Source organism: Musca autumnalis, unplaced genomic scaffold, assembly GCF_047663935.1.
Source record: "Musca autumnalis isolate F117 unplaced genomic scaffold, ASM4766393v1 scaffold_2, whole genome shotgun sequence".
NCBI classification, from domain to species: Eukaryota; Metazoa; Arthropoda; class Insecta; order Diptera; family Muscidae; genus Musca; species Musca autumnalis.
The window spans coordinates 11,286,186-11,302,452 of NW_027411755.1; the positions used below are offsets into that span (position 1 = coordinate 11,286,186).

The following is a 16,267-nucleotide window of genomic DNA, read 5'->3' on the forward strand; positions in this document are numbered from 1 at the left end:
AAAATGACATCAATTTTTTTACTGCGGAAAATCTGAGGCATAAAATGGGAAAGAAAAAAAATGCAAGAATGGTAGGCTGGCTAAGCAAACACAAGCAGCAACGTCATTCCTTGGCCATAGAGAGTGTGTCATAAACATAAATGAGATGTGTCAAAATTATTGACATTTTGTAAAGAAAAAGTAGACAAGTCAACAGTTTTTTGGTTTTTGGTTTTTGGTGTCTCGGGGGATGATGGACGGAAAGACAGGCAGTTTTGAAAAGGCGAAAATTAAAGAATACTAAAATTGAAGGAAATACAAATGTGTTTATAAGTACATATGTATGTATATATGCATATATTTGAGAGAGCAAAATAATTAAGATCTGCAGCATGGCACCTGCGTAATTTTTAAAGAGTGGAACAAATTTCTAGTAGGAACTTCTTTCTGCTGATCGAAAATACATATCTGAAGGTATCGTTTTTGTTTTTTTTTTTTTTTTTTAATTATATTGATTTAGAAAATCAATTTAAATAATAATACCAATTATTCGAGGGTGGTTTATAATTATTTATTATAAGCTCCCAGTAAATTCAGTCAAAGATCCCTTGTTGAAGACGTTAAAATAATATCTTATAAAGAGATTTTTTTATAAATTCAGAGAATTATTCGTTATAGCGAAGTTCGACCGTAATTCATATTGGCTATTTTTCCAGAAAATTTGAAAAAATAGGGATTTTTATTTTCCCCCGTTAGCCTAAGACCATAAAACAATTACTCATTCATCTCTGTCACTACTGGCTCAGTTCCCGTCCAGTGAATGGAAATCTTCCAACAACGATCTTTGTTAGTTTTTTTTTGTGATTAGGAAAACAAAAACAGGAAAACGTGTGCAAAAAAATATAAATACACGTTTTGTTGTTATAATTGTTGTTGGAAAATGTCAACAGAATTTAAAACAAATTAATTAAAAAAGCAAAAAAAAAATAACAATAAAAAATAAGAAAACATTATTTAGCCGTTTTTCTCCCCTAGTGCGAAAAATTTGTTTGTTTGGCCTCTCCACCATAATCATAGCTATCCCCGTGTCTGCTGTTATGTTTTTTTTTAGTTGCTTCTGGATTGAGTTTTTCTAAACATACGCTTGTGATTGTGATAATGGTGAGTAGGCGGTTTCTTGGCCCAATCTATTTTCCTCTTCTTACGCTTTCTTTTTTCCTCAGAAAGAAATGACAACAAAAAAGTAAATTCAAGGTTAATGGTGGATTATAAACGAGCAAATATTAAGGAAGTGACAGATTTTATAAAAAAAAAAAAATAAGTAAATAAATAATAAAGAATCTGCCAAGGGATAGAAAAATTGCCTAGAAAGAAGGGAAACAAAATATGATATGGCTCAGCAATGATACTTCCGCAGTATATAATGATTGCCCTGTACCATTATTTGTTATGGCGTGTCATATTTTGTTGCTCTTCTTACTCGACCAACTTTCCTGGTCTTATGTAAAAAGGTCATTGAACTATCGTTATTTGTACAAATACATTTGTATATACCATATATCATTTGGAGCAGTTTAGCCGTTGTAAAATTTATTATTTCACAATTTATATTTTTTATTGTTGCAGTTTTCCCGCCTCTTATCTCACCCAGGAGTATGTACAAATTTTTTTTGTACTAAGGTTTCTAATAACAGTCAAATGGTAACATAATACTATTCCATCACTCCTGGAATGCTGCTACATGCTGCATCTACGTCAATGATTTGAAATTTAAAGTATAAAAAATAAATTGTTGCGTATTTGCTTTTCTTATAAACGCCATTAGATTTATAGTTATTGCAAAATAAATTTTGTCAAAATTTCAAGGCAACATAAAATAGTTTTGCCTCATAAAAAACTAAATGGGACAAATGACGAAAATATTATCTAAAACATATATTTTATGGGCTATAAACAAATGAATCATTATAAACAAGTAAAATATTTTATAAACAAGAAGGAAGCGTATATCTGGGAGGGTGAGGGACCGACCGGCCTTCGGAAAAATAGGAGGATCAAGTAAACTGCTGTTATTTTACTACTACGCCACTACACTTGTATGTAATGGAACAAATGTTTAAGTACTCTAAAATATGGTAAAATGGGGCGCCTTCGCCACGTTTTTGTTCAAAATGTTCTCATATCGACACCGTTAAAGTTTTTTCAAATGATTGCTTGAATTGGAGTATTCCCCAATTTGGATCAACTTCATTTATTACCCTCTATTACAGTAATGTTTTTCAAAACGAACTGACAGTGTTGCAAAATTTTACTGACCCCTACCAATATCGTGATTTCATCCCGGCGAAATTTTTAAACATATTAGCATATCTTGGCTATAAGTTTTAATATATAAATGGTTAAAATTTTGTTTTTAAAATATTATTTTTGAGAATTTACAAAATGTCTAAAAAGCGGCTAAGCCACCCCACCTATGGGGCAGCTTCGTCATCCATATGGGGAATTCTCCAACGGACTCTAATACTGTAATTTACCATACTTCTTCCTTAAATATCAACATTATGCGAAAAAGGAACATATTTTCTATTGAATAATCAACAATAATTCTAAAATGTAAAAAAGAACCAGATTCTAGTACTTTGCCGACAGAGATATACCATCAGCCTGTGTTTCAATTCCAAAAAACGTATATATTTAAAGGTTTTTGAAAATTATGGGCGTATGAACCGACAAAAATATGGATTTGGATAGAATCTCAAAAATGTTTGCGGGAACTATTATATCAGGAAGCATGTACTTGCCTACGAAAAACATGATATCGCTGTAAACAGGACCACTAGGTAAACATTTTCAAGGGATCCTCGCACAGACCCTTAACCGGGTTGCTCTCTTTATGAGATATCAGGCGTACTATTTTAGCTAATATTTTCAAATTTTTGTGGGGGAGGTAGCGGAAGGAGTGGATCTACAAGCACCACCTTCGAATTTCATCTAATATTCGAAGACATATTACAATATAAAAAGTGTGGATCAACTCAGTATTTGGTTCGAGAGTTGTCGAGCTGTCCAACCACCACATGGTGCCATACAGGGTTTTTACACTTTTCGAGCTGTTTTCTCAAGAAATATGGACTTGCCCCTGAAAAAACTTTTACCGTCGTAATTGAGGCAGCGAATAAAAGTTGCTTCAACAACAAAAATGTGATTCCAGAGCAGTTCTTAAAATGAACTTATCCAAAATTTGTTGTGGGAGGTACCCGAAGGAGGGGACAAATATAGTCCATGTTCGAACCTGATATATATTTGGTAGATATATTGGGATGTGCAAAGTATGGACCAAATCGGTCACTACCATCAAGAGTTATCATGCGCACAATTTTTCCGAACATTTTTGAACTCTTGGAGGGAGGTACCTGAAGGAATGGACCGATATAACCCATCTCCGAATTTAAACTAAGTGTGGACAAAATATTACGAAGTCCAAATTTTGAACCGATTTGGCAGATTCGTTCAAGAGTTATCTTGCGCTCCAACCACTACATACGGTGTCATAGCTGTTTTTTTGCACCATTCAGGCTATTTTCTCAGGAAGTATGGACTTGCCCCTGATGAAACTTGTACTGTCGTATGGGGGGCAATGGATACAAGTTGTTGCAACAAAAATCAAAGCGATTCGAGAGCAGGTCCTAATCTGAACCTATGCGAAATTTAGTGTGGGAGCTACCCGAAGGAGTGGACCGATTCAGTCCATTTTGGAACCTCGTCTAAGTTTAGCAGAAATTTCACGATGTGCAAAGTATGGATCAAATCGGTTAGTCCCAGACAATTTGGAGTCGATTTACCAATGTCCGTCCGTCTGTCTGGCTGGCTGGAGCGCACGATAACTCTCCAACGGATCAACCGATTTGGCCCAAAATGTGGCTTTAGTAATATTTTGTCCAAACTCAATTTGAGTTCGGAGATGGGTTATATCGGTCCACTCTTTCCGGTACCTCCCCCACAAAACTTCGGAAATGTTCGGAAAATGTGTGTCTTGAAGTTCACTTTAGGACCTGCTCTCGAATCACTTTGATTTGTGTTGTAGCAACTTCTATTCACTGTCCTCTATACGACAGTACAACTTCCATCAGGGGCAAGTCCATACTTCCTGAGGAAATAGCCTAAATAGCCCATATGACACCGTATGTAGTGGTTGGAGCGCGAGATAACTCTTGAACGGATCTGCCGACTAGGTTTAAAATTTGGCCTTCGTAATATTTTGTCCAAACTCAGTCTAAATTCGGAGATGGGTTATATCGGTCCACTCCTTCCGGTACCTCCCCCACAAAACCTCGGAAATGTTCGGAAAATTTGTGCACACGATAACCCTTGAAGGCTGTGGGAGAGCACGATAACTCTCGAACTGTTCAACCGATTGAGTCCAACATTTGGCCTTCGTCATATTATATGCAAACCGGTCCACAATTTCCGGTACTTCTCCCCAATATTTAAATAACGCCACTAAAATGCTAGGACGATATCACTTGAATGGGACAACCAATTTGGGCCAAACTTTGTATCTCCAAATATTTTGTCAAAATTTAGTTTAACTTCTAAAATGGCCCATATCGTTCCTCCCTAAGGGTACCTCCCCCACAAAGGTTCAATATTTGTGTCTTAGTGCAGTTAATTCCTAATCCACATTTTTGTCGGCAAGTTCAAATGTCCAAAAAGGGCCACAAAATGCTTAAGAGACCTTAAATATGTACATTCGATCTGTCCGTAGGTGAAAGTTTCACTTCACATTGGCTGAGGGTATATATGTATGTGTCGGCAAAGCCGACTTTTTTACTTGTCTCATAGTTAAAGTAGCAAAAGAGAGAAGTTCTCTCTTCTCTCAGAGAACTGTGAAAATTGCTCTCACGAAACAAGTTTTGAACAAAAGTAAAGAAACGGAAAAATAGTAGATCTGGCAGCACTGTCAAAAAATAAATATGGCTGATTAAAAAAAAATAATAAACAAAATAAATTTCATTGTTTTTTATTTTTTTATTTCGCTGGTTTAAATTTTTATTATTTTATTTTTTTATTTTATTGTATATTATTTTATTGTATTTTATTTTATTTATTTTATTTCATTTTATTTTAATTTTATTTTATTTTATTTTATTTTATTTTATTTTATTTTATTTTATTTTATTTTATTTTATTTTATTTTATTTTATTTTATTTTATTTTATTTTATTTTATTTTATTTTATTTTATTTTATTTTATTTTATTTTATTTTATTTTATTTTATTTTATTTTATTTTATTTTATTTTATTTTATTTTATTTTATTTTATTTTATTTTATTTTATTTTATTTTATTTTATTTTATTTTATTTTATTTTATTTTATTTTATTTTATTTTATTTTATTTTATTTTATTTTATTTTATTTTATTTTATTTTATTTTATTTTATTTTATTTTATTTTATTTTATTTTATTTTATTTTATGTTATTTTATTTTATTATATTTCTTTTTATTTTGCTTTGACAAAGCGCGTAGTTTTCTTTTTCCTTTTGCCTTAATTGTCAAATAAATGTCAAATCAGACATTTTTCCACTTTTTACACAACGAAATTTGTCGAGCAGAAAGTAGTAAAAGAGAAAGCCATTTTGGCTCTCTCACTCTCTTAAAAACTACTTTTTGGGGTTAAGAAACGCTTTCCTAGTTAAAAATGGTAAAACTGGTAAAACTTGAAGAAACTTTAACGTAAAGGAACAAAGCTTATATTTGTTTATAATTAAAACTATGTTTTATGTCAATCGTTTCAGAAGAAATTTTGAAATTCTGTTATATTTTGAAATATTTGGCATGAAACATATCAAAATCCAAAACAAACATTTGATTGATTTCATTTCAGGAATAGAAGAACATCATATGAGGGGGCGAAAGAAATTAAAAAATGGTAATAAACATTTCTTGATAAGCAATATTTGAAACATTTGTTTGCTATTTAATTTGTTATAATAAAAATAGCGCAATATAAAAGTAGAGCACATGCTTTTATATCTTAAATATGGCAAATTAGAGTAAAACTTATTTTTTAAATATTGAAAACAAGAGTGATGACCCAGTGTGGAGGTACATATTTAAACTAACCTACGATATTTTTGTTAAAAATTCATTATTCTTAAAAAAAAAAACAAAAACACCGAAAAAATGTCATCACCGTGAAAAATGCGTATCAATGATTTCATTCATTCATTGGACTCGTAGACAAAATCAAATCAAAAATTCCAATAAAATAACATTAATTTGAAATAAACGTTAAATTGAGCAGCGACATCATCAGCGGTGAGTGTGAGGTAGGCGTTATAAATGAATGAACTGAACGAATGATAATAGTTAACATAACAAAGGCAATTTAATTAATGTTTTTTGTGCTTTTGTTTTTGGCCAAACAAAAATAAAACGACCTACCGGTTAAATGTTCATAAATTTAAAACCAACAAAACCAAATATTGTTTAATAGAGGCGTTGAAATGTAACAACAATTGCACAAAAAACAAACGGTACTGTGTGTGGTGTGAAATTAATTTAATTTAAATTCACTAAAAAATCGCAAGCACAAACGACCAACAACAGCAGGATGGCGTATGGTCTTGTTAAATGAATTGTTTAATAAATAATTATATTGTTTTTTTGTTTTTGTGTTTCGAATCTGTAGAACATCTATGACGTCAAACACAAGAAATAGAAACTACAATTTTCAACAATTTGTCACTTAAATTGTCAATTTGGTTTGGTTCCAATTGATGATCGATATTTTTTTCCGAAAAGAACAAAACCCCAGACAGAAGTAATAATAGGCCATCATTTTTGGTTGGTTGGGTGATTTGAGAAAACATTTGGCGGCGCCCAAAGGCTGAGTTTTGCCAATTTTGTTTTTGGGTTTTGTTTTTTTATGCCTCGTTGATTGTTTTTTTCTTCATTTCAAGGCTATGCTGCCAGAAACGTGGAAATGCTTTGGCACAGGTGAAAAATATCTAAATAGAATTTGTGTATGATTCATACCCTGTGATGGGAGGTCTACTTCGCTCTCATCCTGACCTAAATTTCTAGCACATGCTATTTATTTATTCATTGTTTCTAGAATTGCTCAATTTGCCACATTTTGAATTATAATACAATTAAAAGAAATTGTATTTAACATTTGTGCACTTTCTTCTGCTTTTTCTCAGAGAGCGAAAATCCTCTTAAGAGACTGAGAGAAACATGTACTCGCACAACTTAGAGTAAATACAAAAAGGTGGGCGTCATTTAATTTATGATGAACATTGCAAAATTTGTGTTCAACATCAGGAACACATTTTTTGTGTTTTCTTCTAAAATAAACAACATTTTTTTATAATTTTGTTGTTGTTGTGGGGTTCTTTTGAGAAAAGAATGCACTTTTCTTTTGCTTTTTTTTGTCAAATGAAGAAATCTAGATTAGTTTTTTATACACAAAATGAGGTCATCATTGGCCTCAGAGTAGCTGCCGCCACCATACGCTACACCTAGCAACAACATCATGTTAAAAGCATAATAAATTTACAAAATAAACATTTTGTTAAAAATGAAAAAGAAAAGATTTTTATTAGAAAAACTAAAGAAGGGGTTTTAGGTGTTTACAGTAAGTAATCTAATAAAATCCCTATGTAAAGCCTACCATTTCTATTTTTCCAAATTTTCCCTTTAGAGACTAAAATTCAAAAAAAAAAAAAAAAAAAAAGAAAAAAAATATACTGTTGTACTCATTACACGGACTATCCACTTTACAAATTTTAACATGATCCAAGAAGTTGTACTATTCTGGATTGAAGTGAACATTTATTGAACTTTTGTGGAAAAAATACCTGAAGGAATGGCGCATCTTTGATCTTGATTTAAGTTTGGGATTTTACTAACCATTTTATTTGGTCACCGTAGGTCTTACTATTTGCAAAATTTCGTTAATATCAAATATCGTATGCTTTTTTTTGTAGAGGTTGGGGTTTTTAATGGAGCCATTGATGGTGGAAGTATAGACTTGCCAACCAAAAAAAAAATATTGGACCTATGCAATTTGAAAATTTAAAGATGTACGTGTTGAACCAATAAATTAAATTATCTCTTTTTTACGATTAAAAATTGAGTGTAGTGGGGCGTGTAAGTACTGTCACCTATAATACGCTCCATAAAATTAAATTATAACTTATGATGTTATTGATCGCAATACCGTTCAGCCATTAAAAAGCGACATTGAATAACTTTACGCTATGCGAGCGTCATAGTCCATAGATGCTCTATAATGCTCAAGAAATTATCACTATTTTTGGAAACACATTTTTATGCGAAGTTATAATAAATCAAAAAAAAAAAAAAAAAAAAATGAAAGAAACGTAATATAAAACTTGAAAAGCAAAATGAAAATATTTAAAATATAAAGATTCAAAATTGAAATATATTTGGGGATTTCTTAATGAAATCTGACAATTTTTCAAGATGAGGTTTTTGATTTCCCTTATTATTTGCTGTGGTGATGCTGCTCATCAACAAAACATTTTAGTATATTTTCAGAATTTTTTTAACCAACTGTTCCAGAGATATCGCGCCTTAAAAATGTTAAATTCTGTAAAAACTATGTGCAAAGAAATACTTATAACTCCTTTAATATTGGTCAAAATAGAAAAAATCTTTTTTTGTATTTTTTGTTGTTTTATCAGCTATATAATAAAAAAATAGAAAAATTTGCACAGTGGGCTTGGCAGGAATTTTCGCGATTTAAAATTAAAAATCTATTTTTATCAATGATTGTACTCTTTGATTATGATTATGTGCAAAGAAATACTTATAACTTCTTTAATGTTGGTCCAAATAGAAATTTTTTTTTATTTTTTGTTGTTTTATCAGCTATCTAATAACAAATTTTGCACAGTGGGCTTGGATGGAATTTTCGCGATTTAAAATTTAAAATCAATTTTTATAAATGATTGTACTCTTTGATTATCTTTAATTTTTTTGTATTAAACTACGATTAATTACAAAATTTTAAGACCTATTTGATAGTGGGATTGGAATGATTACTATTTTTTCTTAATTTTTTAAAATTCGTCAATACAATTTTTCTTTTATATCAGTGTGACACTTTTGTTATTTTACCAAAAAAGTAAAAAAGCAGTTTCAACACAGCAAAAAGTAGGGGAAATGAAAAACCTCATTTTGAAAAAGTGTCCGGTCAGAAACCCCCCATTTATATTTGGACTTTAACCTAAAATTCCTTGATCTGTTTTTTAAAAGTTTAAATTGAATCATAAATTTCGAATAAAAAATTGAAGTATCTCTATCCGTTCAATGCTTAGCCAGTAAAAGCCTTACAGAATCACATTGCGTAGAATTGACGACTAATTGAGTTTAGTCTGGCGTATAAGTACTTTCACTCATAATACGCTCCATAGTTAATACTAAGTGACTTTTAATTTAGTACAATTTAAACCTTTAAGAGGAAAAAAATCAAATCTAACAAGTAAGAAAAGCGTTAAGTTCGGTCGGGCCGAACTTTTTATACCCTCCACCACAAATTTCAGCCATTTCGGTGGATTAATGTGGCCACAACCTTCGAAATACCGAAATTCGGAAGGTACCGTTCTATGGGGGCTATATGATGGCGTGGACCTATACCTACAAATTTCTGGGGGAAAGTTTTATACGCCTAAAGTAAAGTTTTGTGTCGTTTTGGCCGTTTTTACACTGTTGGGCATGATGCCGAAAAATTCAAATTCATTTGAAATATATGCCGACAAACAGATAAACGCTGGACTTTGGTATCGTCGTCGCCCTGTTGTTGTTTTTTTTTTCTCCACGCCCAACGCAAAACTTTAACCAAACGTTGTATCTGTTTTCAGTTTAAATACCAAATTTCAGCCATCTCGGTGTGATAATGAGGCTAAAACGTTCAAAATATCGAAAATCGGGAGATATTGTATTATGGGGGCTATATCAACACGTGGACCTATATAAACATTTTATGGTAGAAATGTTTCTTAGCCTCCGGAAACACAAAATACAAAGTTACAACCGATTCTTTGGTCAAATGGGTCTAATACATTCAAAATATATTAAAATGACGCGTACTTTATAAGGGGCCTTATGTGGGGCTATACCAACACGTGGACCTATATAACCCAACTTTGGTAGGAATATTTTCTGGCCTCTGAAGACACAAAATACCAAATTACAACCAATTTTGTGGTCAAATGGCTCTAATACATTCAAAATATATTAAAATGACGCGTACTTTATATAGGGCCTTATATGGGGGCTATACCAAAACGTGGACCTATATAACCCCACTTTGGTAGGAATATTTTTTGGCCTCTGGAAACACAAAGTACCAAATTACAACCAATTCGGTGGTAAAATGGGCCAAATATCTTAAAAATTCCTTAAAACGACGACGCGTCACGCGTCATTTTGTATGGGGGCTATACGAAAGCGTAGACCTACATAGCCCGCTTTCAATACCATAAGTCCTACGTAAATATAACATATTTTCCCAAAATTTCATCAACCTACGTCAATCCGTTCGGACGCTAGAGTGATTTCCACAGACGGACAGACGGACGGACATGGCTATATCGATGTAGAATTGCACGCTGATCAAGAATATATATACTTTGTGGGGTCTACAATGATTATTTCGAGTAGTTACAAACGTAGTGACAAACTTAATATACCCCCATCCTATGGTGGAGGGTATAAAAATATAAAACTTCATAACAACACAAAAATATTCAAAATGTAAAAATTTAAAAAAAAAAACTATATTGAACCTATTTTTTGGAATCTGAATTTGAAAAAACTTAAGCTGCTGAATATAAACTTTTAAAATGGCCCTTGAAAAGTTTCAGATTTTTAGCCAGTAAAACTAATCTGTATTAGGGATGTCGAACGGGACAGGTTTTCAAAAATCCCGGGATTCGGGATTTTTCGGTGCAATTTCGGGACTACTGGATTTTTATGAACCAACAAAAAAAAAAAAAAACTTTTCATTGAACAAGTAAAAAAGTGTCAGTCGGCTTTGCCAATATGAGCCAATATGATGCGAAACTTTTACCTCCGAACAGATCGAATGTATTTAAGGTCCCTTCAGAATTTTGTGGCCCTTTTTGGACATTTGAACTTGCCGACAACGATGTGGAATAGGAATTAACTGCACTAAGACACAAATGTTGAACTTTTGTAGGGCAGGTACCCTTAGGGAGGACCGATATAGAAGTTAAACTAATTTTTGATAAAATATTAGGAGATCCAAAGTTTGGACCAAATTGGTTGCCCCATTCAAGAGATATCGTCCTAGCATTTTAGTGAAATTTTGTACATATTGGGGAGAAGTATCGAAAGTTGAGGTCAGGTATTGCCCATGTAACTAAATTTGGATATAATATGACGAAAACCAAATGTTGGACCAAATAGGTTGAACAGTTCGAGAGTTATTGTGTTCTCCGACCGCCACATATGGTGACATAGGGATTTTTTTACACATTTCGGGCTGTTTTCCCAAGAAATATGGACTTGCCCCTGAAAAAACTTTTACCGTCGTAATGGAGGTAGCGAATGCAAATCGCTTCATCAAAAATCAAAGTGATTCGAGAGCAGGTCTTAAAGTGAACTTATCCGAAATTTTGTGTGAGAGGTACCAGAAGGAGTAGACAAATATAGTCCATATTCAAACCTGGTAGATATATTAGGAAGTTCAAAGTATGGATTACATCGGTCACTCCCTTCAAGAGTTAACGTGCGCAAAATTTTTCCGAACATTTTTGAAGTTTTGTGGGGGGAGGTACCTGAAGGAGTGGACCAATATGGCTTATCTTCGAACTTAAACTATGTTTGGACAAAGTATTACGAAGGCCACATTTTGGGCCGAATCGGCAGATCCGTTCGAGAGTTATCTTGCGCTCCAACCACCTCACACGGTGTCATTGGGGTTTTTTGCAACTTTCAGGCTATTTTCTTAGAAAGTGTGGACTTGCCCCTGATGAAACTTGTACCGTCGTATGGGGAGCAGTGAATACACGTTGCCAAAACAAAAATCAGTGCGATTCGAGAGCAGGTCCTAAATTGAACTTACCCGAAATTTTGTCCATACCCGATTGAGTCCATATTGGAACCCCATCTAAGTCTGGTAGACATTTAACGAGTTGCAAATTATGGATCAAATCCTTCAAGAGTTATCGTACGTACAAATTTTTCGAACATGTTCGAACTTTTGTGGGGGAGGTATCGGAAGGAGTGGACCGATATAACCCATCTTCGAACTTAAACTAAGTTTAGGCAAAATATTACGAAAGCCAAATTTTGGACCGAATCGGTTAATCCATTCGAGAGTTATCGTGCGCTCCAGCCAGCCAGACAGACAGACAGATGGACATTGCTAAATCAACTCCAAATTGTCTGAAACGGATTTCGTCCAAACATACTTGGGGACTAAAACCATTATTTCGATAAGGCACATTTTGCCCGTATGAAAGTTTATATACCCTCGTTAGCATAAATGCTGAGAGTATAAAAAAGGGTTTCGCAGGTGTAGCCATTTACAACAATACTATTAAATATTTTTCAACAATAAAAATTCCAGGGCGCATATTTTTTTATTCAGACAAAAGAATAAATTACTTAAAAATATTGGTAGTTTTAACGCCAAAGTGATTTAATGTGGCGTATAAGTACTGTCATCTATAGTACGCTCCATTGTCCTGAGAATTTAATTTTCGTTTATTATAATTCATTTTCGTTTATTACAATTCAAATTTTTAAAAGAAAATATTGTATAATGCTCAAGGAATTATAACTATTTTGGCAACAATTTTCGAAATAATTAAAACTGAGAATATAATATCACAGTGCGACTGAAATAACTTAAAATCTTAAACTACAATGTTCATAAATGAGAAAAAAAAGAAGTCACCGGAGGGCTTTTTAAATAAATCGGGGTCAAAATTCACATTTTTAGGGTTTTTTTAGGTTTGGAAACTGCAAGTCCCATTTCGATTGGCCTTGCCGTTTCAAAGCAAAATGTGAATTTTGAACATTGTAGTTTCAGAATCCGCAAAACATTCCCAGGTTTAAGCCCTATTAATTTTAAGTTAGTTCAGGCGCACCGAGATATAACTTGACAATCAATGTATCGTATATATCGTATCATTGATGATCAAATTAGTGAGAAACAAAAGTTTATGCCATTTTGATTATGTCCTGTGGCTCTAAGGCTTGTTTTCAGTTATATATGTGCCTACAGTGATTTCCAAAATTGTCCAAAGTGCTGATAAAAAATCAAATTATTTTGTGCTGAAGGTTTTTTTGATAGAATCACCTTATAGTTAAGATTTTATCTAATCGTAGGTAAAAGCTAAAATATGATACAGGGATATGAGGTTGTAAAAAAAGTCATAACCCTAATGTACAATACATATATTTGGATGGTGTTACCAAATCTGAAGAGGAGGAACAAAGTAACTTGAAAAAATCAATACCAAAAAAGTGTGCGAAGTGGATTCATCGTGTTTTTGAAGTGACAAAATCATCAATGTTTCTTGGTGCGTTTGTTTTTATTGAAAATAATTACATTTTTGTAAGAAACAAAACTGATTAGGACCTGTGGCGAGATCCGTAACTATAGTCTCCGAGAGCTAGGGTAATTATACATTTTATTACAGACATTTAACTATTGTAGAAATAGACAATTTTACAACTCTTAAAATTTTTATTTTGTACCCTAGCGGTATTCACATGCTACCTTCTAAACGCATCAACAACTCATCAACCCCTTGTTTTGTAATAACTAACACACACTCTGAGATTTTGTGTTTCTAGAGTTAAAAAAACATTTTCACAAAAAAAACTGTCCACGTTTTGGTAAAGCCCCCATAAAGTGGTACCGCCCGATTGCAGCTATTTTGAAGATATTACCGACGTTTTAGGCCCAAATTGGATATTGTTTTGCATTAGGATTCGCAGTGGTCACCAACAATTGTAAATATTGGTACTTTCGTTACAGAAAAAAGTAGTTATTCCATTTTAGGTCAGCATATTTTATGTTGGAGGGTATGGAAATGTTCGTCCCGGCCGAACTTTATATTTTTTTATGTTTTCGATACATATTAGCAGTGTTCAGATGCACACCACTTATTATTTGTAAGGTAATTTAGCTTAGACTCAGTTTTATTGTTTTACAATTCAAATACAATTGAAACAAGTTATTTTAAAGAAGGAGATAGGTGAATTGATTTACTGTTTCGGATTTGGCCACATGTCCTCATCAGTTATCTTAATTGTTTGTATCAATACAAAAAGCTAAGAGAACTGTTGTGACGATATCCGAAACTGTTCCGGATTTGTTCCCATTTTACAACAAATATTTTAATTTAAATTTAAAACAACAAAATGAGAATTACCTAAATTGCTTTCCTTAATTATGTTCATAAAATATTCAATTATTTATTTAAAAGAATTTGCGCGGTAAACATTTTTTTGCTTACCCAAGCACTTACAAAATAAAGTCTTGCAGTGATTTTTTGAATTTGTCACTTATAGTTATTAAATTCTCAATATTTTGTATGTTAACTTACCCAGAACTCATTTTGCTCAATATTTATTGGCTCGCAATTGAATTGTTGAACAAAAAACGAAAACTGCTGCTTCAATTAAAAATCAATCGATGAAATTGTGGCGTTCGATGTCCCTGTTTTCTGGGCTCAGTAGGGGTAGTTCAAAATAAAACAGCAATTGTTGTTGTTGCGTTTTGAAGCGTACGACGAACAAGAGTAGACAGACAGAGAGTACAAGTAGAGGTTTTGATTTTCTTCTTCTTTTTTCGCTTAGTTATGAGACATTAGAAGCTCCGGGTTTGTGTTATGGTTTATTTAATTAAATTTAAATTTTACAAAATCACTAAAAAACAAATAAAAATAAAAATTTATATTTAAAAATACACACTATAAAAATAAATTAAAAAATTCGTATCACACTTTCAATGTTTTCGCAACAGTCCTTTTAATTTGATTTGTTTCATTCAATTCACGGCTATTTCCGGTTTCTGTTTCTATTGAATTTCAAAATATTTTCACTTTAAGTTTTCTTATGTCAAAGTTATATAATTTGTCACACAACAGAACATTTAAGTGCAAGAAAAGAAAAGCTCTCTTCAGCAAAGAGATGGAGAGGAATTAAAGGCAAATAATTACATGGGATGTAATTGTAAAAGAAAATAAAACACTGTTTAATTAACAAAAACACACAAAATTTTATAAGTTTATATATATTTTAACAATTATTATCCTGAGTTCACTGGGTTTTTAATTCAATTTCTTAATTTTTCCACGTTTTTGTTTTTTTTTTGTTTTCACAACAAAATCAATTTATGTGATTTTTTATGTAAAGTTTTGCAACTTTATTATTTGTAATATTCTAAATTTAGTTTTCAAAATTTTTTGTTGTTGTTTTTCTTTGAGATTTTTGGTATTTTTTGGGTTGTTATTTTACTTTTCTTTATTTCACTTTTTTGAATGCTGCGATTTTTCTCCACACATTTATGCCGCCGTGCCGTGTTGTGTTCAGACAGATACAGACAGATTTAGTTAGACAAAATAGATAGATTTTATAATAGCTAAATAGAGATATATGTATATGTATAATGCTCCAACGTATGCATATATGTACGGATGTTGTGGCTTTTCTCTTTTAGTTTTTTGGGTTGAGTTTATTTTTTTTTGTGGTCGTTGCGTTAGTTTTGTTCTTTTATTTTTTTGAATTTTCCGATTTTCTTTTTTCTTTAAAAGTTCAAACAACGCGTTCAGTTAAGTAGCCCAAGTCGCACTGATTTCGCATAACGAAAAATTTTACAAAATTTAGTCGAAACTCATAAAAAACACAGTGGGCAATTCATTTTCATTGGTCATTTTTTGGGGAAAATGTTCTTCGTTGTTCATCTCCCAACAAACACCAGACGCCGCACACACATTTCGAAATTCGGCAAATGCCGCAAAGAATGCGCAGAATCTGAGGGAACAGAGAGAAGACAAGACGTACAGAAACTGATGGGAAGGAAGCGTGTTGTTAAACAAATTGTGTAGATCAATATTTAAAATCTTGAGGAAATGCAAAGAGTCCAAAACAAATGTAAGAAGTAAAATTACCCTACATGCGGTAGGGTCCAATATGTAAAGGTCTTTAAACCAGAAGTCAACTTTAGATACCTTCTACAGAATAGAAGTCGTCATAAGAGGTCGCCTTAACGG

At 32.4% G+C, this 16,267-nt stretch overlaps 1 protein-coding gene across 10 annotated transcripts in view; it reads right to left on the reverse strand.

Annotated features, from left to right (window-relative positions):
* The window catches only part of LOC141393634 (uncharacterized), a 127,407-nt gene extending 111,377 nt beyond the window's left edge, over positions 1-16,030 (reverse strand). For 2 of the 10 annotated variants that reach the window (XM_073966938.1, XM_073966933.1), the window contains exons 1-2: positions 15,528-15,936; positions 14,600-14,921 (exon numbers count right to left, since the gene is read on the reverse strand). In XM_073966938.1, coding sequence (XP_073823039.1) covers positions 14,600-14,610 — 11 coding nt within the window. In that variant the 5' untranslated portion in view covers positions 14,611-14,921; positions 15,528-15,936. Of the gene's footprint in view, positions 1-14,599; positions 14,922-14,998 lie in introns of all 10 variants that reach the window. The other 8 variants (XM_073966939.1, XM_073966935.1, XM_073966940.1 and 5 more) reach the window with 5 other exon arrangements.
* Between the last annotated feature and the right edge of the window lie 237 nt (positions 16,031-16,267).